This window comes from Bactrocera neohumeralis, chromosome 5 (genome assembly GCF_024586455.1).
Source record: "Bactrocera neohumeralis isolate Rockhampton chromosome 5, APGP_CSIRO_Bneo_wtdbg2-racon-allhic-juicebox.fasta_v2, whole genome shotgun sequence".
Classification (NCBI taxonomy): domain Eukaryota; kingdom Metazoa; phylum Arthropoda; class Insecta; order Diptera; family Tephritidae; genus Bactrocera; species Bactrocera neohumeralis.
In genome coordinates, this window is record NC_065922.1 from 1,381,994 (window position 1) to 1,406,077 (window position 24,084).

Consider the following 24,084-nt stretch of genomic DNA (forward strand, 5'->3'; position numbering starts at 1 on the left):
ACGCGTTACGTGGCCCCATGTTGCCTGCGCAATATTGCGACACAAGCCTCTACGGCTGTGCAATCCGCACACAGTTCGCGCGCCGCGCCGCCACCCAATCCAAGTGGCCAACAAAGGACCTCCACGGTCCCTAGGAGCTCAATCAGGCAACATAACTCCCCTTCTGACTTGTCCCCCCCCCCAACCTTCATCCCGCTCCAATCCTCGTGCGAGAACCAACCAGCAGCTCTTGGTCCCTCGCACAGTCTGTTCCGTGTGTCAGGCCGTCATACGCCGGAATGTGACATCCGTCAAGTGCAATTCTTGTACTGGCTGGTGTCATTTTTCGACGTGTTCCGGCCTGCGCACCACACGTGAGTGGAGTGACTCATACGTTGCCCCATGCTGCAGGAGTCTGCCCCCGCAACTCACAACAGTGGCGTCGCCAACCAACACCCCAGCGCGACAACCGCCCCTGCGGGTACTACAGCTGCAACAAATTCCACCCACACGTCACTCCCTCACCCCCAGGATCACCCACGGACACCCGCGACAAACCCGGCTACTTCAATTCAACTGCAACGGACTCCAGAGCAAGATCGAGGAGATAGTTGCACTAATGAATCGGGAACGTCTATCGATAGCTGCGGTCCAAGAAACCAAGTTAAACAGCCGCTCAGATCTTCTGAGTTGTGCAGGTTTCAACGTTATACGTAAAGATCGCGAGCGAGATAATGGTGGTGGCCTAGCTTTCATATTGCACAACACCGTGCAGTATCGTCTAATCGATGTAGACATCGACCCCAGGGATACTACCCTAGAATGTCAGGGTATAGCTATCCGGTCAGGCGATGTCGAGCTCGAAATATTTAATATATACATCCCTCCAGTTACATGTTGCCCAACAGGATATCACCCGAATATAAGTGCGCTACTTCGTGGTGAAAACCGTTTGGTACTAGGCGACTTTAACGCGCACCACGATCTTTGGCATTCCTGCCTGTCAAATGATCGTAGGGGGATGGAGCTGGCGGAACAGATTGACGATTCGACATTCTGCACAATGAATGACGAAGCCCCCACCAGAGTTATGGGCACTTGTAATAGCTCGCCGGACATTACCATTGCTAGCGGTGGTCTGATAAACAGCATAACCTGGCGACCTATGCTAACTCTCGCATCAGACCATCTGCCCATAATTATTTCGATCGAGAAGCCTCCTGATTTTGTTTCTGTGGACAACCGCACCTACTTTAACTTTAACAAAGCTAATTGGGTCGGCTTCACAGAATTTACTGAGAGCACCTTCAACGCTCTACCCATTCCTACGGACGTATGCGTTGGCGAACGTCAATTCCGCAAGGTGATCGCAGCAGCTACCGCTCGCTTCATACCGGCTGGAAGAATAGCGGAAATCCGCCCAAATTTCCCAGCCGAAGCAGCCGTTTTAGCTAATGAGCGCGACACCTTACGCCATGCCGATCCCGGGGATCCCCGAATACGGGATCTCAATTTGGAGATTCGGCGTATGGTAAATCAACATAAGCGGACGAAATGGTTAGAACACCTGAAGTCCTGCAACCTCTCCACCGGAGTGAGTAAGCTTTGGGCTACTGTCAAAGCTCTGTCTAACCCGAAGAGACATGACGACCGAGTTGAAGTTCAATTCAATGGTCATGCCTCTTCGGACCCGAAGAAGTGCGCGAGCTATTTTAGCCGGCAGTTCACACTGCACCCTTCGGTAGACAAAGCTAAACGATGTGTTAACCGACGGCTGCGCAAAATGCCAAACGACGGCGCGCCACTTACTTTCACCGGTGAGGAGGTTCAGGGTGTCATCAAAAAAGCAAAATCCTCCAAATCCATTGGCCCTGATGGAATCAACATGCTAATGCTAAAGCATCTAGGCTCGACGGGAGTAGAATATCTCACCAAGGTACTTAATCTGTCGCTGACCACTCTTCAAATACCCGATGTGTGGAAAGTCGGAAGAGTGGTCCCACTACTGAAACCTGGGAAACCCGCCAACAAAGGGGAATCTTATCGCCCGATAACTCTCCTCTCCCCAGTAGTGAAGACACTTGAGGCCTTGCTACTCCCGACCTTCACTCACCACCTGAGCCTAGCCAGCCACCAGCATGGATTCCGAAAAGTGCATAGTACCACCACAGCACTTAGCGTCATAAACGCCCAGATAGTTCGTGGCCTCAACCAGAAACCACCCTGCGAAAGAACGATCCTCGTAGCGTTGGACCTGTCAAAAGCCTTTGACACGGTCAACCACACAACGCTACTGCAGGACATTGAAACAACTACGCTCCCTCCAGGGTTAAAGAGGTGGACCATGAACTACCTGAGCGGTCGCCAGTCATCCGTACTATTTCGAGGTAAAACATCTAAACTGAGAAGAATTAAACAGGGGGTTCCGCAGGGTGGTGTCCTCTCCCCACTACTGTTTAATTTCTACATCTCGAAACTCCCACAACCACCAGAGGGAGTTTCCATAACCTCGTACGCTGATGACTGCACGATATTGGCGTCGGGCAATGGAATCGATGGCATGTGTTCGAAGGTAAACAGCTACCTCTCCGATCTTTCTCGTTTCCTCACTGCACGAAATCTGACACTCTCCCCCACCAAATCCACAGCGACCATTTTTACCAACTGGACGAAGGAGTATAGACTTGAGCTTAACATTGCAGTCGACGGCGTCAAAATTCCGACTGTCAATAATCCTAAGATTTTAGGTGTAACTTTCGACAGTCTATGCTCCTTCTCTCCGCATTCGACCGCGATTATCGCCAAAGTACAGAGCCGCAACAAAATCCTCAAGTCGCTAGCCGGCAGCACATGGGGAAAAGACAAAGAAACGTTGTTGGCAACATACAAGGCAATCGGCCGGCCGGTCCTCAATTACGCAGCGCCCATATGGTCGCCTGGATGCAGTGGCACGCAGATGAGGAAACTTCAGACCTGCCAAAATACTGCACTCCGGACCACTACAGGATGTCTCTTGATGTCTCCGATTGAACACCTCCATAGTGAGACGCGCATGCTCCCGGTTAAGGAGCATAACGAACTCCTCTCCAGGCAGTTCCTGCTGGGATGCTTTCGCAGAAATCACCCCTGCAGCCATCTGCTTGGAGCGGAACCGCCTCCTAGGAGCATCAAGAGGTCATTCCTGGATTACGTCGACGACGTCGTACAGTACGCCGACCGGACTTCGGACGCAACCAACTTTCGACAGGTACTGACCGCCATTCACAGTGGAGCCATCAACACCTTCACCGACTCCCTTCCCGTGAATGGCGTTCTTGGAGTTAAACCACCACCCATCGCAGACGAAGAGCTCCAGCTGCCGCGAGAAACGCGTGTGACCCTTGCGCAACTTCGTTCTGGATACTGTAGCAGGTTAAACTCCTACTTATCCAGAATAGACCCTGACATACTCGATGTATGTCCTGCATGCAACGAGTCTCCGCATGACACTGACCACCTCTTTGCATGCCCCACAAACCCTACCCATCTAACACCCTCCTCCCTTTGGTCCGACCCCGTCGAAACAGCACGTTTATTGGGCCTACCGTTAGATGACCTCGACGACAACTCGTATCCAAGCAAGGAGATTCGGTAAAAAATTTATACACCTATAAAGTAATTTTTAAGAAATGATTTTAATTACTTTTAATTTATAATAAATTACTTACATCAGGATTAATAAGCGCTCTAGTCATCACTTTACGCATTATTTCACCCATATTGTTCAAATCGATCAACATATTGGTAAATTCTTCACATGAGTAGGCCGCCAGATTGTAAGTTTGAGAAGTTGCATCACTATTCTCTCTAAAGTGCTGTAGTAATCGGAAAAGCAATTTTGGCATTATTGCTACTGCTACGGCGAGTAAGTTAGGCGGCACAGGCTCTTTATTGGTTCGATTGTTGATTCCATGATCGCTGCAAAAGCCCTCAGCTTTCATTACAGAAGTATCACCACAATCGCATGCGCCGCCTGCTTGTGATAGGAACATGTTGAAGTCATGATTGGTGTGATCTCCTTTCTTGAAGCAGTCTCGGCAAATTGACATACAAGGTGAAATTCCGCATGTTCGACATCGGTACGCCACTACATGTGGTACCCACACAAGACCGCATTTTGCGTGATTATCATAGCTTCGTACTGTTACGAAAATATATAGATACATTTAAAGATTATTTTAAAATTTTATTATTATGTATAATGTGCCCTCTGTAGAATCTCTTTTTTTTTGGACAAATATAAGCGATTCACAAAACAAAAACTTGATATATTAGCAGTTCTTTTTAGTGAATTTTTGTATTTAGAACTGAGTTTCTGAGACCAAAAAATATATTATATGCCTTTTTAAATATCTATGTAACCGGAATAATCCCCATCTTGTAAAGAACTGGAATCCAAGCAATAATACTAATTGGAAATGTTTTTTGTTACGACAATATCAAGAACAAACCTTTAGATAGTAATTTCTAATTATGCGACAAACAATAACAAAAACCAAGTAAAAGACTTCTTTAGAAATGTTGTTTAACTTAAGACGTTTATGAAAACTTTACTCCAACTTACCAATTCTTACGAATTCTTGAGGTGTGCGACCTCCTGCAATTAACCAACGAATCCACTCAATATTATCAGCATTGTCTATAGGAGTTCCCGGGTTAAAAAGTTTGTCCACAATTGCGTCCAATTCCGGTGTTTTCTCACTTCGACAACACTCGGCATTAATTAGTGCTGCTACCTCTTTGCGACTTCTTAAGCTAAATGATGTTGATGTCCCAAAGAAAAAACTCGGTTTAGCTCCACCTGTACTGCCGGGCACTATTCCTGCGGCCATCGCCGAGCTCGAAGCAATAGATGAAGCATCTGTTAGCAGGTCTTCATCCGTTTCGGTTGTGCCTACCGATTCCCAATCCGGAAAATCGAGCCCAGCTCGCACCGAAATAGGAGCAGTGGCAACGGCTACATATGTAGACTGTGACCTAGGTTCTGAGTTTCCTGATGTGCTAACGGAGACACCAGATGGTAAATTAACTACCATCGAAATATCAACATCATCAAATTCGTCATCTTCTGTTATTTCATTATCAACGTTTGAAATATCATTGCTTCCTGCATTACCACCACCAACTCGACCAATTGAAATTTCATTGTTTATGTCGCCACCACTAGATATGTTGTCGTCTTCGTCCATAATGAACAAATTTTATTTAACTATAATTCACTATAACTTTTCGAAGTCAATTGCTTAATTTGATAGCTATTTGGCTAATATATATTCCTCAAAACAGTTGTATTCTCATGAATCAATAAGCGACAGAATATCTTTTTTGTTTTCTTATTTTAAGTTGTCAATCCTCAAATTGACAAATTAAGAAACGGCCGTGATTTTGGGGCCGTGCCCCTTTGTGGATTTTTGCACTTTTTCTAGGCACGCGATGCTGTGACCAAAACTGCAGTATTTGCCCAAAGTTCCTCTTTTTTCGAACGAAAACTTAAAAAAAACACACGCGCAACTTTCCCTGACTACAAAAATCGGAATTATTACTATTTTTTCTTTAATACACCAATTTCCTTTTTTGTGTAAAACTTTTTCTTCTCCTTTATGTTCTATGTTTTCACACTGACTCTCCGCCTTTTTTAACCTTATTTTATTCTCTTGGAAATTCGCTTTTCGCTTCCTATTCGCACATTTTATTCAATTTCGGGTATTTTTCACCCATTTATCTTTTTTATTTATTGATCCTCTGACAACTTCTTTACACAATTTAGACTTATTTATATTCGTGATTTTTTAGCAGTTTTAATTTAAAAACAATTTGTCCATTTCTACAAAAATCTCCAACGATGACTTTACGCGAGTACGACAGTAAAGACATATTACTCAGGGTTGTTAACTCTTGAATCTTACATTAAAAAGTACGAAATCCACTTGTCACATTTGTATATAGGAATGTTACTCACTATTAGTTAGCTTATAAAGCGTCTCCACTAGCAAGTCATTAAAGTCTGTTTCGGGTTTAATATGTTATCATCAATCAGCTAATGTGCAGACTTCGGTTTTTATTTGAGAAATGAATATTTAGTTCAGAAATTCTAATGGTTGACTCATTCTGTAAATTAAAAAAATAATAGGAATTTTTATGCAGAAAAAAAAATTTAGGGAAAGTTTCGCACGTAAATATAAAATTGGATTTATAAAAAAAATTATTTTCAGATCGTTTTAATGAACAATGTTAAAAAATAATCAACAATCAATTAATTATCAGATACACATTGTTTTATTCACACCAAAAATCGAAATTGCATATTAAAGACTTAACCAGAACAACGTTTTGTAATATTTCTTTATTTGAAAGTAATTAACCTACGATACAATTTTATTAACATTCACTTGAAATATTATCAATACTGTATATGTATGTAAATATATTCAACATTTATTAAATCCAGTTCTTTTAAAAACATGCACTGAATAAATTTTAAATTAATATCTTATATCGTTAGGCACGTCTGGAAAGTGACTACATTTTATATTAACTTGAAAAGTTCGAGACCAAAATGCAATCTGGAAAAAATTTAATGATAATTTGCTGACGATAAGGAGACAAAGTTATTAACAAACCTCTTCACTGTTGATATTATCACAGAAGCTTAAATCGAGGAGTTGTAGTTTTCTACATTTTACTAAAATTCTGAAAATTCAAACAAATTATTTATAAAAATCACATTAATTTGTAAACTTACTCATAATAACGGTCTTTTGTTATCCCTGAAACCCCCATCAGATCCAATTGTTCTAAATTGCTACAAAAGTTTGCTATATTCTCCACATCTCGATCCGTAATTCCACGGACAGTAGCCAAAAAGAGTTTTTTTAGTTTAGTACAATTTAATAGTAATTTTTTTAAACTGTCGCCTAGTGATACTTCTCGTAAACTGGATCGATTTAAAATACATAGTTACATCATAATCAGAGTAGAAACTTAAAATTAATTACGTTAGCCAATGCATACACATATGTTGATACTTACCACCAACCAAAATCAACTTCCTCTAACTCAGTGCATTTCGATAAGGCCTCCAAACCAGCAGCCGATAGAAAACGTGATTTCCACAAATCCAAAGAGATCAAACCTTGATTGTATTGTCCTATATGATGAGCTACAGTATCCATGTTAACAGCTATACCGCAATATGCTAGTAAATTCATAAATAAACATAATTATGTACCAAATTTAATGAGAAATATTGATGGTATCAACCTAAATTTAGATGTTTCAATTTTCGATTGTTTTCCAACATGGTTAACATCAGCTCTGGTTCAATTACCGTTTGAAAGAGATCTAATCTTTCAAGATTCTTCAGATTCGCCAAGCATGAAAAATTAAGCAAGGGTGGATCTGTGGAGCAATTTCGCAGTGAAAGCTCTAACGAGAAGAAACATTTGAAATATATTTTCAAAATAATCAACGAAATAAACCTTGACGCTCAATTAAGTACCTTTTAAGTTATCGCACACAATTCCTAATGTTTCAATACAGCTTGCGTTTAAAATTTTACAAGAATCTAATCGTAAGCACATTAGATTGTCTCCCCGCTGTTGTATAAATCTAAATTACGAATACCACATATGTATGTAAGTTTTATTTAAAACACATATTCTTATACGCAGTACGTACTTCTTAAACTCTGTAGGAGAAATTGTATTGAATAACCCGCACCATGACAAATCCAATTTCTTTAACACTGTTGCTCTCTTTGCCAAAGTACATAACATATCGCTTGATGCAAGATGCCAATAAGGTTTTAAATTTACTTCACTATACAGCAAAGGGTGTGTAGATACATCATAAAATGACTTGGAAACTTGTCCTACTAGAAATAACGATTTCAAATCCAAATAGCTGAATATTTTCAAAATAATTTCAAACTGAAAAAAAACGTGTTAATTATTATTCGAGTTTAAAAATAAAAATAATTCATTATATAATTGTATATGATATATTACCGGCATATCCTTGAAACCAATATTTTTACAACTATATTCGGCCGTTACATCGCTTTTCACAACTTCCGTATTTCGGTTTAAAACGGTAATGAATTCATTTAAATCGTTCGTAAAAAACTCCCTCAAATGATTATGATAGTTTCCTTTGATATTTGGTCGAAAATGAATTTGTTGTAACTTTCGTAATATGGAACCTATAAATAGCAATTATAGTATGTTAGCAATGGGATTGGATCTTGTATGCTTTTAATATAATGTATGTATTATTGCAATCAAAATCTAGAAGGTATTTACATTTTTGATGACTTTTGTAGCAATCCAAAATTCGTTGAATGCTCTCAATATTCACCTTCCTACCTCTAAGTAAAACTGCATCAATTTCCGTAAAATAGTGTAGTAGTGAATGATTAAATTCAAGGCGAATAGTTCTAAAATGAAAAATATTCATATCACCCTCAATAATTACTAAAATTATTACCTCGTAGGTAAGTTCCCTTTTTTTAACTGTGGGGAAAAGCGGCGGGCTTTGTTGATGGCCTGAAGTGGTGGTATGCATAATTTCTCAGTTTCCCATAAACAAATCCAGCTTTTTGTTATGGTATATGCCCAGATTCGAATCAAAGCTCCAGGATTGAAAGTTTCAAATATAGCAATCTCTTCCGGAACGACATATTCCTCAAAATAAATAACTTGAAAATAATATTCTAATTAATACTAGCGTATAACTTTTGTAGTAATGTTTACCTATATAATCTTGAGCAGGTATTTTTGGAATATTTTGTGGCTGAATCTCGTGAACAGAACTCGGAGCTTTTTCCCACCAATCTCCATATGTTCGCTGCAAATTAAAATGTCAATATAATAACTTTCGCATCACTTCTACGAACCATAGCGTATGTTTCCGGAAAGTCACCGTATTCTGGATACTTTCGTGGTTTTCCCGTAATATTGGTAGCAGTATAGGAAATACTATAATCACTGCCATACTGAGAGCTAAAGTCAGCTACATCCACAGCATATTGATCCAAACGGTAATCAGCACAATGAAATCCATCTGAAGTATTCATTAGAACGGACGCATCATAGGAATGGCCATTATCTTCAGCACCTAGTTTAATGAAGTCGACAATCGAACCAGCTCCTCTTTTGTCTATGTCGTCATCTGATACCGACGACATTTAATATTCTTTTACATGTGTAATCTAAACAGTTTCTTAACTTGTTCTGGCTTGGCACACTTTGATTAACAATGAAATACTTTACGTCAGAACAACAAATGCATTATAAAACTTCTCCCTTTGCTAGAGGATTTAATTTTATCTTTGTCAACAGAAATCAATAATTAACTATGGGAATTGTTGTAGCACGATTTGTTTTGTTAGGGATTATTGACTTTTTCATAACAGCTGACGAAATATTGGTTGTGGTCCATGCTAAAAGTCAATAATTATTCTACACAATGGCATTTTTCTCAGGCTAAAAGCTAATCCTTTTACCCTTTTCTATAACCAATTACACATTTTTTATTATATTATGTTTAATTTAGTATAATTAAATAAGGAAAATAGTTTAGCCAAATTTATTATATAATATTTTTTCTTAATCTAGTCAAAAACAGACAACTCTAGAAAACTACATAATGAGGCATCTACACAGGGAATAACTATTGCCTGTTGATAGCAGGTTTATATCTTATTGCAATAAAATTATTACCATTATTGGACATCTGTTATCTGGATAAAATAGTTAGTTCTTGGATTACATCACATTATGCTAACTTCCAATGCACACAGCAGACCAAAAATCATCAGAAACACTTTGAATATGTTGTCGATTTATCATTTTTTATAGAAATTAAAAATGAATGTTAAACTACCATCTTTAAAATTACAATTTATTTCTGACAATATTATCTGGTTAATTATTCTGATAACTATTATTAGCCATATCGGATAAGATTATTGACACAGTATCTATTGTAAAGGATAAGATTATAATGATAGTACCTATTGCCAGTGGAGTCATTTCATTCCGAATGGAAATGATCGATTGAAAGATATTTATCACAATAGAAAACTATCGCCTACTAATTTCTTGTACATCGAAGAACTACAGTTTTTCATACAATGGAAGGAAATAAATGTCGAGCATGTTTATTAGAAAAAGATCTGGCAGATCTTTGTGATTGGTATTTAACAATGGAAATATGTGATGCTTTGACATATCTGGAATGTTTTGAAATGTGTACTCAATTGGATATAAAAAGTACAAATGCTAAATCACCTTATGTTAGGGATATGCATTACTTGTGCCAGGACTGTATTCAAGAATTGATTATTTCTTACCGATTTATAAGAAAGGCACAAAAATCTGCTCATGAATTATGTTTTCTATCAAAAAATAAAGATAATTTATCGAATATGAGAAGAAATACATTTGAATATGTATATATACAGGAGGCCCTTCTAAGCGACGAATACATAAGTATATCTCAAAAAGATCAAGTACGTTAATTATTATTATTTTTTAATTCGAAATAAATATTTGTAATTGTATATGTATATGTATAATGTAAGCAAAACAAAATCGGCAACTTTCCCGGGGAAAATCCTTTACTAAAAGTTGATATGGTATGTTTTCTTAAACTCTTCTTGATATTACTTTTATGACATATTTGGTACGCATTTAAAGGCTTCCGATCTTCCCAATGAAACTTGTACACAAACATATAAGAAACAGGATGCTAAAATACATCTAGCAAAAGGCAAAAACGTATTTCGAAAAGAAAAAAAAGGCAAACTTGAAGCAGAAAACAAGCAATTTCCATGTGATTATTGTAAAAAATTATTCCCGGCAAATAAATTACAACAACACAAGTCCCGGTATCATAGGCCTAAGATCTTTCTTTGTGATATTTGCCGTAAGTAGTAGTAAATATATAATGTTGAATTATATGATTTTCTTGGCAGCAAGTTCTTTTAGCATTGCAAATAACTTACGCCGACATCAACGCACGCATGACTCGAATCGTCAACGAAACTTTTCTTGTAGTGACTGTGGTCGCACATTTTTTACAGAGGATGTTTATAGGACTCACTTAAAAATACATCAGACATCACGTCGAGCGAAATTCGCGTGCAATCAATGTGACAAAACATTCATGCATAAGGGCAGTCTTACTTTACATATTCAAAAGCACATAGGCCCAAAAAATGAGTGTAATATTTGTCAGAAACGTTATGTTCGAAAAATCGACTTAGATATTCATATGCGTAATCATTCCGGCGATTTGCCATATAAATGCAGCAAATGCGATAAGGCATTTATGACAACCAGCGCATTGAGAAAACACGAAATACTTCATTCTGGTGTACGTTATAAGTGTGATATCTGCAATAAGGAGTATTCTCATCCCTCAAAACTAACTCGTCACATCTTGTATCATACAGGCCTTCCTTTAAAATGTGCAATATGTAACAAAGGATTCGCTGAGCCAAATAAGTAATAAATGTGATCCCACGATTTTGCTTTGGAATATTGATGCATCATTTTATGTATTTTATAGGATTCGAAGGCATATCCGCACTGTGCACAAATTAGAAGACATTTCACGTGTAAATGAACTTACCATTAAAGTTTCGAAAAATGATGAATATCCAAAATAAAATGAACACTGTTTTGAATTTAATTTCTGGTTTGTATTTATATTCGATATTTTTATTATAAAAAAATGGTTTTTTGAAAATTTTAGAGAACTTTAACGTTTCGTCCCCTATGCTTCTTCGCTATAAACTATTCCACTTCATTCTTGTCCACTTATGTATACCTCTATTTTTCCTTAAGTTAGTGACTGAAAACGCAGTTTAGATTAAATTAATGAGAAATATTAAATATTGGGATGGAATTCTGGTAGCATATACATACTTTCATATATACATATGCTAGAAGAACCGGTCACGCATTGCTGAGGCTAAGGTATATAGTAAATATTATAATAAACTATATAATACAGCGAAAAAATTACTTACGACTAAAGATGAATACGTTAAAAAAATTCAATTTTTAATGATATACAGCTGCGGTCAAAATAATAGTAGTGCCCACACATTGAAAAAGAAATGAAGAAGAATTAAAATGTTTTCATTTAAATACTTTCGTTGTTTTTATTTTAAGGAACAACCACTCTTAACAATAAAATCATAAAACAAAACTTAGGAAAAAATTCATTACAAGGTTGTAAAAAATTTATTTCATACGACCTTATGCATATGGACGGTCAAAAAAATAGTAGTGTGATTTTATTTAACAAAAATATATTTCAATTAGTTCTTCTTTTCATCTGATTTAAATTGAAAATAATAAGAAAATTAATTATAAAATAATTAGTATTTAGTTGCGTATCCTTTGTTCGATATTACAACTACAAATCGGCGATGCATTGAATTAACGAGATGTTCACATCGTTCCTTTGGTATCGATTTCCATGCCCGCTCTACTGTTTCCCAAAGCTGATTATTATTTGTTGGATTAGCAACAGAAACTGCCTTTTTCACATCGCACCACAAATTCTCTATTGGATTGAGGTCTGAAGACTGTGCAGGCCATTCCATGACCTCAACCCTGTTCCTCTGAAACCACTGCTGCGCCAACTTGCTTGTGTGCTTTGGGTCATTGTCCTGCTGGAAGACCCAAAGTAGTGGCATTTCTTCGCTAGCAAAAGGGAGCATGATATCCTCCATAATTCGAACATACACAGTACGATCCATGATTTCTTTTATCCAGTATATCGGTCCAACACCATAAAATGAAAAACATGCCCAAATCATAATACTTGACCCTCCATGTTTAATAGTTTTAGTTGTGTATTTCGGGTTGTATTCGGAACTAGCGGGTCGTCTGACATATTGGCGAGATCCTCTTGCACCATGCCACACGATTTTGGATTCATCTGTCCACAAAATATTTCTCCATTTCTTAAGGGGCCATTCCAAGTGATCGTTCGCAAACTTAAGCCTTTGCGCTACATGCTTCTTAGTCAGTAATGGCACTTTTCTTGGGCTATGAGCTGCTAAGTCCTGTTCCCGCAAACGTCTACGGATAGTTTCCACGCTTGCTTCCAGCTGCAAGTCACTCTTGATATCAGTTGCAGGTGCGAAAGGATTACTTTTCGAGTATCTAACCACACGATTGACTAATTTAGCGGTCATTACGGGTGGCCGTCCACGTGTTTCAGGTTGGGATTTATATTTTAACGCGTTTAAAATCATTGTCGGTGAACAGCCGATAATTTCTCCAACTTCTTTGTAAGTTTTCCCGTTTGAAATTAGTTTTTTGATAAGGTTGCGCTGTTCAGCGGTGCAGTGCTTTCCTCGTCCCATAGCTGAACGATCTTTATTAGATTATCACAAAAACTTATGAAAATACATCAAAAAATGCATTACTTACCTTTTTGTAAATCTTGGACACAAATAAATATTTTTTATGAATTTTTCGGAAGCTCACTCCTTGCACTACTATTATTTTGACCGACTCAATAGCCAACACATTTGAAAGTAAATGAAATAACGACTCCACGTGCTAACGTATACAGTTATAACGGCACTTTTTTTTATTGAACTCTGTCTATAAAACATTATATTAAGGAGAATAAAGGGCTAAGAAGAAAACTCGAAAAAATAGAAACATCTGTGCAGTAGTAGCACTACTATTATTTTGACTGCAACTGTATGTATAATAAATTAATATGTTATAATCAAAAATAATAATTAAGAGTTTTACATCATTTGTTTGAAATTAATCAGGATAACTTACATTTTTTTAGGGAAAATAGTTTTCATTTCAATTTTCTTTGGTAGATATTAAAAACTTAAAACGCCATAATATGGTAAGTAATTTTTTTAATCCTAAAAGACATAAGCAATAAAAAGTGCGGCACATTTGTACATATACATACATGTTTATATATGGGGCATACATATAAAATACATTTATCTCAAATCTTTGATCTACTTTTATTACAAATATTACATTTATTATAACTCCTTTATAAAGAATTTGATAAATTGCTGAAGAAATTATTTCTCACAATGAGAACCAGGGATACGCTTAAAATACCGAAGCTCAAAATTCCGACATATCAAAATACCGACAAAATTTAACAAACGGGGTTAGATCGCCGTACTATTTCGAGTTGAAACATCTAAACTGAGAAGAATTAAACAGGGGGTTCCACAGGGTGGTGTTCTCTCCCCGTTACTGTTTAACTTCTACATCTCGAAACTCCCACAGCCACGAGAGGGGATTTCCATAACCTGGAACGCAGATGATTGTACGATATTATCGTCGGGCAATGGAATCGATTCGAAAGTAAACAACTACCTCTCCGACCTTTCTCGTTTAATCACACTTTCCCCCACCAAATCCACAGCGACTATTTTTACGAACTGGACGAAGGAGTATAAACTTGAACTTAATATTGCAGACGATGGCGTCAAAATTCCGACTGTCAATAACCCAAGATTTTAGGTGTAACCTTTGATAGTCTATGCTCCTTCACTCCCCATACGACCGCGATTATAGCCAAGGTACAGAGCCGCAACAAAATCCTCAAGTAGCTAGTCAGCAGCACATGAGGGAAAAGACAAAGAAACGTTGTTGGCAACATACAAGGCAATCGGCCGGCCGGTCCTCAACTACGCAACACCAATATGGTCGCCTGGATGCAGTGGTACGCAGATGAGGAAACTCCAGACCTGCCAAAATACTGCACTCCGGACCACGACGGGATGCCTTTTGATGTCTCCTATCGAACACCTTCACAGTGAGTCGCTTATGCTCCCAGTTAAGGAGCAAGTTGCCGCGAGAAGCGCGAATGACCCTAGCGTAACTTCGCTCTGGATATTGTAGTAGGTTAAACTCCTACTTATCCAGAATAGACCCTGACATACCCAATGTATGTCCTGCATGCATCGAGTCTCGGCATGACACTGACCACCTCTTTGCATGCCCTACCAAGCCCACTCATCTAACACCCTTTTCCCTTTGGTTCGACCCCGTCGAAACAGCACGTTTCCTGGGCCTTCCATCCTAACGGGATTGATATAACCGTTAAAACAATAACAACCGACAAAACTTTAATATACAGCTAAATCAAAATACCGATAAATCAAAACACCGACAAACCAAAATGCCGACATGTGAAAAATATTTTACCTTGTCCGCTCTTCTGTCTATCGAAGCACAGAAAGAGAATTCTATTGAGTCATAACCCTTAGTCAGTTCGTGGCCGGAGGCCGCAAGGCCTCGAACGAACAACGCCAACTTTTCTTGATTTTTCGGTATTTTGACTGTCGGAATTCTAAATTTTCGATTTTGATTGTCGGCATTACGTTATACACCCTGCGAAGCATTATATATCGGTTTTCGGTTATTTCTATAGCATTATTAAGTGATTTTTATATGAATATGGTGTCGAGATTGTTTCATTTATCGCACGGAAACATTTCTCGATTTTCTTTGAGGATAAGTTCATAATTTTTTGGGAAAGTTTTGACTTCGCTATTTTCAACCAAGTGTAATTATATAAAAAAATTTCAATTCTCGTTGATCTCATTTGTAAATAGTTTTTGTCTCAATAATGAAGAATGAAAAACATCTGCTGTTAACTTTACTGTTATTTGAATAACTTTAAATTAAGTTGGATTTTCCTCCTCCGGATTCTTTAAAACTTCCACAATTCGGCCTCTATGTTCTTTAGTTATATTTATTCTCACTACAAGATTTTCTAAGTCATCGTGTTTCTCAACTTTGTGCACTCCTTTAATATGGCGTTTAATTCTAAAGGAAATATCTATGTTAGTCTAGTTTCAAGTTATAAAGGAAAGAACAAACTCAAAGGACTTACTTATATGCGTCAGGGAATTGTTTCCCACATGCACCACATTTATAAGGTAAGCCAGTGTGCCGCATGCGATGTGAGTAGTATTTGTCGTACTTTGAGAATTTTTCGCCACAGGTCAAGCAAGTGTAACTAAAATATAATTCATGATACTGCAAGTGCCGGTTTAGAATACGTTTATGAATAAATGATTTTCCACATATATGGCACACAAATGGAGATTCTCCAGAATGGGTTCGCAAGTGAGTATCCAGATCTATTTGTCGGACGTATCGTTTTTTACATATATTGCATTCGATTGAGGCCCCCTTGTGATGAAGTTCGTGGATTGTTAGACCGTTTTTATGTAGGAAGGATTTTTCGCATTGTGTGCATTTATAAATCGGTTTTCTATTGTTTTCATGAGTTTGTACGTGTTTTTTGTAGGAATATGGTGATAAAAATGTTTGATTACACTTGTCGCATGGATACCGTTCACGATTTTCTTGATGAATAAGTTCGTGGTTTTTTAAACCATTGGATTCGCGAAACGTTTTTGCTAAATACGTTTAATTAAATATATAAATTTTAGAGTAAAAATATATCTCAAAACTACTTACGGCAGGCTTGGCAAAGGAAAACTTTAGGTTTGTGGCGTGGTTTATGTTTTATCAATGCCTTCCTTGTCATAATTTTTTTACATTCTTCGCAATTAACCAATTCATCCATTTTTTTTAATTTCATTTTAGTTTTTGCATGAGTTTTAATTTTACTTTTAAATGTGTTATTAGAGAAGCTGTCGAATTCATTTTGGTTCAATAATTCCGTTTCATGTTCATCATAGCACTGAAGTTTAAATGTATTTTCTGCCTTTAAATCACCGTCTCTTTGTTCATTTTCCTGGCATACAGTATTGATCTGTATATCGTCAATCTAATACTCGGAACAGAAAAGATTTTGCATATTTTTCATAAGTATACATATTTATGTATGCATATACATATGTATATAAAGTAATTAAAATACCTTGGTTTCTGTAGTATTTTCTGCAGATTTCTCAGCATCAATTTGTTTTGCTTTTACTGATACCCATTCAAATCTGTTTGGCATATCTTCAATTGGAATAAGCTGAGTCTTCATGCAACGTAATTCATCATCAGCTTGCTTCGCCTTTTCAATAAAATTATAAGCTTCTTTAAGCTTTTTTGCACAACAGTAGCACAAAAATTGGGATTGCCTTTCATTGTTTTCGGTCATTGATATTTGAGTACATTTGCAGAAGCACTCTTTGTATGATAAAACATATTCCAACGACTCAACAGGCTGATACCAATCTAATAGACGAGCTCGTCCTTCGGGCGATAGACATGCACGACACATCTTTATCGAATCCATTTCAATTGCTCTTGCAAAAGGTAGTAGGACTGAGGTTCAGTCTGAAATATTTAAAAATCTGTATATTTTTGTTAAAATATTAGTGAAATTAACTGTATGCATCAAAATCAAAATATCCTGTTGTTTACCAAAATCAGTGTTGTATATTTTTGTTTAAAATATTAGTTTTTGTCTTCATTATTAAATTTAACTACAAGCACTGAAGTAAAAACTGTAAGTTTAATAATACTTACTGAAGCACAAAATTGTTGGAGACGATCTAGTAAGTAACACGCTTTTACGATACTAACATAGCCGAAAAACTGTGTACCGAAATTTTTTATTTTGCCATCGCTAGTTAGTTTACTTGGGTAAATGTATGTATATTTCAACAGCTGTTAAATCTGGACAGAATATTGTTTACCATATACACATGTATTTGAATAATTATAATGCATTAAATGCACGTTTTTAGTACTATAATAATTTTAAATCAAAATGGAATTCTTTCGTAACATGTGCCGAGTTTGTTTAAGGGTGGAAGGTTCAGTACCACTCATTAATTGGAATCAATCTGTCCACGTCGAGGATTTGAACGAAAGTTTATCGTATTCTGAATGTTTTCAGCAGTGCACTCAATTGAATTTAAATTATGAAAATAGTGGAAATGAACATTCAATGAGTATATACGAACATTTTTGCAGTAGCTGTGCTGATAAACTCAAAGACGCGTACTTATTTATTACAAAAGCTCGAGAAACAGACAAAACTTTGCGTATGAATTATTGGAAATCAGATTCCGATAATAATAAGTTTTTTGAATGGGTTGGGGTTGGTAAAGAATATACAAAAGTTGATCTCAAGGTATTTACAGTCTTCAAATTAAATCAAAATATTTTACTTATATATACATATACATATAGAAAAGGGAGGAGGAGGAGGACCAAATCAGCTTGGGAAGCAATACATTTTTTGATGAAAACACAAATTCGCAAGGCTGTGTTCAAAATGTGCATGAGGAAAACTTTCACGAATCTGAAGTATTAAATTCATCAAAGTCAATTTTATCCAGCATATCTAAACATATCCATTCAAAGGAAAATCGTAGGAAAAAAAATATGACAAAATCAGGAATCGAACAAATTAATGATGTGGTTTGTGGAATCAGCAGAAAGTCAATGATTAAAACGCAGCTTTTACGCCATTCCTGCAACCGAAATGTAGATTCCTTTCTCTGCAAATCGTGTCGTTAGTAACATTATTATAATATTATTTTATAAAACACAAATGCCTGTACATATGTATACACTATTTAGCTCGCACCTTCAGACATCGCAGTACCTTAACACAACATGAACTTATACATGAAAGTAACAGGGAGCGAAAGTTTGATTGCGGAGTGTGCGGAAGAAAATTTTATACACAAATGGCACGCAGAAATCATTTAAAAACACATGATCCCAGTCGGAAACCAAGATTCCACTGTAGTGATTGTGGTCAGTCTTTTTTGTTCAAGGGCAATCTTTTAGTGCATCAACAAAAACATGCTGGTCAAACTATTCAGTGTACATATTGCCAGAAACGCTATGTACGTGCAGTAGATCTAGAAGTCCACCTACGAAGTCACACAGGCGACACACCGTTCAAGTGTGATAAGTGCGAAAAGGCTTTTACAAAAAGGTCTACATTACAGAAGCATTTACAATTACACGAGGGCATCCAATGGAAATGTGAAGATTGTGGAAAACAATACTTATATGAATGGACGCTTCAAAGGCATCGTTTAGAACACACTGGTTTGCCGTTAAAATGTGCAATTTGTGGAAAGGAATTTCCTGAAATGTACAAGTGAGTTTATCTGTGCGTTTTAAAATGTTGTAATTGATGTCTTTTACTCTAGAATTCGGCGCCATATCAAGTGTGTTCACAAAATAAACTTGTCCGAATTAGAAAGTTTCGTTGTGAGATTAAAGGATAAAAAGAAGCGTGGCAATTTATCACTAAACTCTTTGGACGCAAAAAGAGAGGCTAAAGTTATTTAATAATTATTTTTTTAATATTTGCAATTATAATATTAATTTTATTATTATTTTAAAAATTACACTTCATATGATTAATAAAGTTTCTTAAGCAAGCAGAAAACGCGTATGCCGATATTCGGTGAATACTTTAGATCAATATCCTTCTGTGATCATTTCAAACATAGTTGTCATGATTTTCATGAGTGTGCCACCGTGCCGTCTGATCTTACGAAGGTTTCATGTACAATGTGCTTATTGCTCATATTTGTGAAACCTTCTTTCGATTGCTATGTATTCAAGAAACAGGTGCTACTTGATGGGATTTGATCGTGTTATTTGTTTATTTTTTTTATTAGTATAAATAAAAAAATTAAATTGAAGTTTGATAAGAAATACGAAAAGACTTTTTCGGCTACCCAACATTATGGATATAAGAATTTACTTCAAATATATTTTTTGAAATTTGTTATAAATAAACTATTTAGTTTACAAAACATCAGAATATATGCGTCAGCAAAGCTCTACCTTTATATCCTCCCCCTCGTTTGTGATTTCACTATCCTTTACTTCAACCTCTTTCATAACGCTATCTGCTTGAACTAATGTTAGTTTTTTTCGCTGTAAAGGCTTTGGAGTTTGAGATTTTGTAACTTTTTGAATCTCCGCTTCTGTAAACTCTATAAGATGCGTAGTTTTCAGATGCACTTTAAACCTACATACATTCATATTTAATTAGAAGCAAAACATATACATATATAACAAACACATTCTATCTTACTTTTGTTTTGATGGATATCCTCGACCACAATAGCTGCAAGGAAATGGCATTTCACTATGAACAAACGAATGTTCTTGCAAAGCTTTGGTTGAAGTGAATAACTTTCCACATTCTTCGCATTGCAATTTTAATCCTTGGTGCCTCCACATATGTGTACGCAAATGACCCTTTATTGCAAATTTTTTGTCACATATTTCACATTTAAATGGATAGTCACGGGTATGGAATCGCATATGCACATTCAACTCGTACTGGCGTACAAATTGTTTTCCTGTAAAATCAGGGAAATCTGGTTTTAATATTGAATTACTTTCCTACAGTGAGTTTACGAACCACATTCATCGCACTTTATTGTTTCGCCTTTATGAAGGCGAATGTGATTATCAAGAGCAATTTTACTAACATACATTTTATCGCAATAATTACATTGATGAAGTTGACGTACGTTTCGATGCACCTCCATATGCAAGCGCAAATAATGTTTAGTGGAAAATCGCTTGCTACATATTTCACACGCATCTGATTTTATGTTTGCTTCTTTCCGTTGGTGGTACTTAAGATGTGAATTCAAGATGCTTAAGGAAGTAAATATCTTACCTAGTAAAGACGTAAGCTTAAAGTATTGGTACATTAAATTTATAAAAATTAATCAACTAACCGCAAATATTACAAACAAAATTCTTTGGTCCGGAATGCGTACAATGCATATGGTCTGGCATATTAAGCTCTGGACATCTAAAATTACAATACATGCACTTAATAATATTTGAATGTGTAATTTTAATATGTTCTGGCATATCCTCCTTAAACACATTGCTCCCACATATTTTGCAAATGCTGGTTTCATCGTCAACAACTGAATGCGTTTGTGAATGTAGTGAAAGTTGACTATATTTTTCAAATGATTGAAGGCAAATGGAACAGTAGATGGCAGAACTGTTCGAATCTTTGGCAAAAAAAAAATAAATAAATTTACTTTATCATGAATCTATTGGAATAATAAGTAAAAATGGTTTCTATGTAGTTATGGAAAGTTAATTTATATATTTTACCTTCTTTTAAGCTTTTCCCGACATCATTGTCACATTCTGTGGAATTCACATTTATTTTGCCTTCATCATTCTCGGATATATCCATTAACTCAAGAAAATAATATTGTTCAGATTCCATTGAATTTGTGGAAGGACTTTTTTTAATGGTTCTGTTATTTCTTTCTTCTTCTTTTGCAATGTTTTCGACCAAATCTGAGATTTTATTAATATATAAAATATTGCCGTCAACAATATTTACGCAATTACAATGTTCAGAACGACGCTGACCAATTTGAAGGTTCAAATCGGTACTGCATTTCGAACTGATATCTATATAAAAAGGGAATATTAATTTCAATTGCTTGGTATTACTTATTACCTGTGTTTGGAAACTGCTGAATTGCTACATAATCCTTCAAATCGTCCTCAGTTTGGGAAATGTTTTCTTTATTACTCTATTAAAAGAAATATATATACACATACATATATTTAGAAATGATCAAACTAAAAATATATTGAACATCTGTCTGACCTCTGTTTTAGTGAGCCCTTCTAATCGAACACTTCTATCATCTACTGTTTCAATTTCAATATATTTGTTATCATAACCATTTGAATCATCAATTCTTTGCAACTCTTTACAATTCACTATTGCATTGTTTAAAACTTTGTCCGATTGTATGGCTTTCTGAATAAAATTCCATGCAACTCCTAATTCAAAACTACAGTTCTCGCAAAGATTTTGGGGCATTTTTCCTTCGTTATCGGTAGCTGTTAATTGTGTACAACTTCGAAAGCAATCCATGTATGTTATAAGCACATTAGAATGTTCTTCCAATGGTGTATCGAGTTCTATTTGCTCGAAAGGAGTCTCTAGATCCACATAAGACAATGAAGTTTTTAAGCATGCTCTACAAGTGGGAATGGTGTCCATCTACGAATAACCAATATAAGTATTCGTTTTCTGTTTTTGACAAAATAATACAATTTTATTGAAATCTAAAAATTACACAAACATATGAATCAAACACAAAAACTATATTTGATATGACATTATAATTACGATATTCGTTATCGATATATTTGAATGATATTTAATGACATTCGATAGCTTGTTAAAACGATGAATATATTCACAATTGAAGTAAAAAAATATTGAACCAAAAAAGTTCAGCCATTAACTATATACCAGAGAACGTAAATTATACCATAATATAATATACATATGTACATACTCTGGTTATATTTTGGTCGAACTGTTTTGCGACCAGTATACCTAGCTTTAGTCGGTATCGCTAAATAACGGCACGAAAATTATGTGCAAACCAAAGATATACTATGTAGTTATAGCTCTTATACATCCAATTTTATATACATACATATGTACGTATCTTAAAATTTACCTTTTATTTCTGCTGATAAAACTGTATGCAAACAATGACTTCATGACAATGACTTCATGACAATGACACTTTTATACTTTAATTTAGTTTATATTATGTTAATATTGGATACAGAAATACTAATTTTGTAAAATAAAGTCTTAATACCATGTAATTTCAGTTTCTAGATCAGAGATTTAAAAGTAGCAAAGTTTAACGCTAGAACACCAATAAAAGCATTGTTGGTAATAAGTTTAAAAATTATAATGGACTAAGAACTTATGGATTTGCTGCTAAGTGCAAAAAAACAACGCACATTGAAAATCGAAAGTTTCTACAACAATTGAATTTCTGAAATCGCAATTTGCTCAAATCCCTGAAATTTAACAGTCAAGACTGGCACACATTGTCTGATGACGTTTGTTAGAAGTGGTTTTTAGAACAATAATTGCCAAGGATGCACCATGCATATGAAAAACAAATAACCTTAAAAACTATCCTTCGACAATTCAGCAGCAGATTCTAGGTTCAGGAATTGACCTAGATTTTATACCGGTAAAGGCTATTATTTCTAGAACTTAACCATGTTTGGATCGGTAAATAAGAAATGAATCCACTCATTACCGAAGCATCTCCTAGATGTCCGGCTGTTCTTTATCCTCCTTATTTGTGCTGGCATTGAATCCAGTCTGTACCCGGAAAAAAGGTTATTGTAATGCTTTTATAATTTAGCCTTCTCTTTCATTATTAAATGTTTTGTTTTTAAATTGTGAGTGCAATAAAAATATTTATCAACGTAGTTTTAAGACATACTTCAACTTTCATTAAACGAATGATATGATATGCTTTAATGCTTAAAATTATATTTCTTCATTCTTTGATGTGAAAATAATCAAGGATCTAACATGATACCTTAGTTTTTAAATAATTAAGTCGAAATTTTATAGATAGAAAATATTTTCTATTGTTGTAATTGTGAACTAAGGTATCGAACTTCAGAAACTGGTAGCGGAGGCAAAAATTGTAAAGTCTACAAGCGGAAATCTTTAAGTCCGCCACTGCTTCCGGTTGAATTTATACTGTATGTACCATTCAATATCTAATATCTCTAATAACATTGTTTCCTTGTGCCTAAAATAGTTAAAATCAGACTAATAATAACCCTAGTTTCATATGCCTAACACACAAATCACATCAAATTTACCTAAACCGATGTCGAAATTGACACCGTGGCACCGCCCTCTTTTAGGTGAAATCACATCAAAATACAAAAAGTGTTTGTTGTTAGGTGAAATAACATATCTCAGGATCAACTCAACCGACTTCAACGAAACTCGTTGCATAAGATTATTCTAATAATTTCTGGTGGAAAGCGGACTACAACCAAAGCTACTTCGCAGATAACACTAATTTAATTTCCATTTAAACCTTCACATTTCAATATATCGATGTACAAATAAAGCATCAATTAATTTAGCAGGTTAAAACTTTGCCCGCACTATTCGGATTTAAAATAGGCCACTTTATGGCTAAAAAGTGTCCAAATCGAACCAAAACAATTAATGTTCCCAGATACAGAATTTGTGGATTAAAGTTGC

The 24,084-nt window shown here is 35.8% G+C and overlaps 6 protein-coding genes across 11 annotated transcripts; 2 read left to right on the forward strand and 4 right to left on the reverse strand.

Moving 5' to 3' along the window:
• Window positions 1-3,590: 3,590 nt before the first annotated feature.
• LOC126758097 (E3 ubiquitin-protein ligase Ubr3-like) lies at window positions 3,591-5,909 on the reverse strand (the record flags this gene model as incomplete). The annotated part of the gene is made up of 3 exons (XM_050472128.1): window positions 4,583-5,909; window positions 3,687-4,159; window positions 3,591-3,626 (listed from the first exon to the last, which is right to left on the reverse strand). Coding segments are annotated over exons 1-3 (1,134 nt in total), but the record flags the coding sequence as incomplete, so codon positions are not given.
• A 433-nt stretch (window positions 5,910-6,342) lies between these two features.
• LOC126758118 (F-box/LRR-repeat protein 4) lies at window positions 6,343-9,589 on the reverse strand. 2 transcript variants are annotated; one of them, XM_050472182.1, is made up of 12 exons: window positions 8,912-9,582; window positions 8,769-8,862; window positions 8,503-8,713; window positions 8,319-8,452; window positions 8,025-8,218; window positions 7,696-7,946; window positions 7,517-7,626; window positions 7,279-7,443; window positions 7,048-7,213; window positions 6,761-6,952; window positions 6,639-6,708; window positions 6,343-6,581 (listed from the first exon to the last, which is right to left on the reverse strand). In XM_050472182.1, exons 1-12 carry the CDS (start codon window positions 9,200-9,202, stop codon window positions 6,501-6,503), a joined length of 1,959 nt encoding a protein of 652 aa, XP_050328139.1. In that variant the 5' UTR covers window positions 9,203-9,582; the 3' UTR covers window positions 6,343-6,500. The 2 variants fall into 2 exon arrangements, with proteins under 2 accessions (XP_050328139.1, XP_050328140.1); XM_050472183.1 differs by lacking the exons at window positions 6,343-6,581; window positions 6,639-6,708 and having other exon boundaries at window positions 6,812-6,998; window positions 8,912-9,589.
• A 482-nt stretch (window positions 9,590-10,071) lies between these two features.
• Window positions 10,072-11,712, forward strand: LOC126758124 (zinc finger protein 39-like). Of its 2 annotated transcripts, XM_050472195.1 has the most exons (5): window positions 10,073-10,528; window positions 10,601-10,654; window positions 10,716-10,944; window positions 10,994-11,525; window positions 11,590-11,712. In XM_050472195.1, the coding sequence occupies exons 1-5, from the start codon at window positions 10,151-10,153 to the stop codon at window positions 11,687-11,689; spliced, it is 1,293 nt and encodes a 430-aa protein (XP_050328152.1). In that variant the 5' UTR covers window positions 10,073-10,150; the 3' UTR covers window positions 11,690-11,712. The 2 variants fall into 2 exon arrangements, with proteins under 2 accessions (XP_050328153.1, XP_050328152.1); XM_050472196.1 differs by lacking the exon at window positions 10,601-10,654 and having other exon boundaries at window positions 10,072-10,528.
• Window positions 11,713-15,620: 3,908 nt separating this feature from the next.
• Window positions 15,621-17,616, reverse strand: LOC126758123 (zinc finger protein 91-like). Of its 2 annotated transcripts, none has more exons than XM_050472193.1 (5): window positions 17,529-17,616; window positions 16,927-17,336; window positions 16,521-16,833; window positions 15,928-16,459; window positions 15,621-15,860 (listed from the first exon to the last, which is right to left on the reverse strand). In XM_050472193.1, exons 2-5 carry the CDS (start codon window positions 17,293-17,295, stop codon window positions 15,716-15,718), a joined length of 1,359 nt encoding a protein of 452 aa, XP_050328150.1. In that variant the 5' UTR covers window positions 17,296-17,336; window positions 17,529-17,616; the 3' UTR covers window positions 15,621-15,715. The 2 variants fall into 2 exon arrangements, with proteins under 2 accessions (XP_050328150.1, XP_050328149.1); XM_050472192.1 differs by having other exon boundaries at window positions 16,927-17,353; window positions 17,529-17,592.
• Window positions 17,617-17,665: 49 nt separating this feature from the next.
• LOC126758122 (zinc finger protein OZF-like) lies at window positions 17,666-19,454 on the forward strand. Of its 2 annotated transcripts, XM_050472191.1 has the most exons (5): window positions 17,666-18,138; window positions 18,198-18,314; window positions 18,372-18,522; window positions 18,591-19,122; window positions 19,175-19,454. In XM_050472191.1, the coding sequence occupies exons 1-5, from the start codon at window positions 17,773-17,775 to the stop codon at window positions 19,314-19,316; spliced, it is 1,308 nt and encodes a 435-aa protein (XP_050328148.1). In that variant the 5' UTR covers window positions 17,666-17,772; the 3' UTR covers window positions 19,317-19,454. The 2 variants fall into 2 exon arrangements, with proteins under 2 accessions (XP_050328148.1, XP_050328147.1); XM_050472190.1 differs by having other exon boundaries at window positions 18,198-18,522.
• Window positions 19,455-19,699: 245 nt separating this feature from the next.
• On the reverse strand, window positions 19,700-22,183 carry LOC126758119 (gastrula zinc finger protein xFG20-1-like). 2 transcript variants are annotated; one of them, XM_050472184.1, is made up of 8 exons: window positions 22,090-22,183; window positions 21,637-22,038; window positions 21,484-21,559; window positions 21,126-21,434; window positions 20,732-21,019; window positions 20,407-20,670; window positions 20,074-20,344; window positions 19,700-20,007 (listed from the first exon to the last, which is right to left on the reverse strand). In XM_050472184.1, the coding sequence occupies exons 2-8, from the start codon at window positions 22,036-22,038 to the stop codon at window positions 19,806-19,808; spliced, it is 1,812 nt and encodes a 603-aa protein (XP_050328141.1). In that variant the 5' UTR covers window positions 22,090-22,183; the 3' UTR covers window positions 19,700-19,805. The 2 variants fall into 2 exon arrangements, with proteins under 2 accessions (XP_050328141.1, XP_050328143.1); XM_050472186.1 differs by having other exon boundaries at window positions 21,126-21,317; window positions 21,637-22,153.
• Window positions 22,184-24,084: the final 1,901 nt, after the last annotated feature.

Bases quoted from the DNA above. Each gene is read 5' to 3' on its own strand.
- LOC126758123 (XM_050472193.1), bottom strand. From the start codon at position 17,295: ATGGATTCGATAAAGATGTGTCGTGCATGTCTATCGCCCGAAGGACGA. The intron at 16,834-16,926 runs GTATTTTAATTA...TCCGAGTATTAG, and splicing joins AAAATACTACAGAAACCAAG to ATTGACGATATACAGATCAA. The intron at 16,460-16,520 runs GTAAGTAGTTTT...AAACGTATTTAG, and splicing joins TTTCCTTTGCCAAGCCTGCC to CAAAAACGTTTCGCGAATCC.
- LOC126758118 (XM_050472182.1), bottom strand. From the start codon at position 9,202: ATGTCGTCGGTATCAGATGACGACATAGACAAAAGAGGAGCTGGTTCG. The intron at 8,453-8,502 runs GTAATAATTTTA...TTTTCATTTTAG, and splicing joins AAAGGGAACTTACCTACGAG to AACTATTCGCCTTGAATTTA. The intron at 6,953-7,047 runs GTAAGTATCAAC...AAATCGATCCAG, and splicing joins GAAGTTGATTTTGGTTGGTG to TTTACGAGAAGTATCACTAG.
- LOC126758122 (XM_050472190.1), top strand. From the start codon at position 17,773: ATGGAATTCTTTCGTAACATGTGCCGAGTTTGTTTAAGGGTGGAAGGT. The intron at 18,139-18,197 runs GTATTTACAGTC...ATATACATATAG, and splicing joins ATACAAAAGTTGATCTCAAG to AAAAGGGAGGAGGAGGAGGA. The intron at 18,523-18,590 runs GTTAGTAACATT...TACACTATTTAG, and splicing joins CTTTCTCTGCAAATCGTGTC to CTCGCACCTTCAGACATCGC.
- LOC126758124 (XM_050472195.1), top strand. From the start codon at position 10,151: ATGGAAGGAAATAAATGTCGAGCATGTTTATTAGAAAAAGATCTGGCA. The intron at 10,529-10,600 runs GTACGTTAATTA...GTATAATGTAAG, and splicing joins GTATATCTCAAAAAGATCAA to CAAAACAAAATCGGCAACTT. The intron at 11,526-11,589 runs GTAATAAATGTG...TGTATTTTATAG, and splicing joins GGATTCGCTGAGCCAAATAA to GATTCGAAGGCATATCCGCA.
- LOC126758119 (XM_050472184.1), bottom strand. From the start codon at position 22,038: ATGGACACCATTCCCACTTGTAGAGCATGCTTAAAAACTTCATTGTCT. The intron at 20,671-20,731 runs GTTAGTTGATTA...CGTCTTTACTAG, and splicing joins TTTTGTTTGTAATATTTGCG to GTAAGATATTTACTTCCTTA. The intron at 20,008-20,073 runs GTAAGATAGAAT...GAATGTATGTAG, and splicing joins GGATATCCATCAAAACAAAA to GTTTAAAGTGCATCTGAAAA.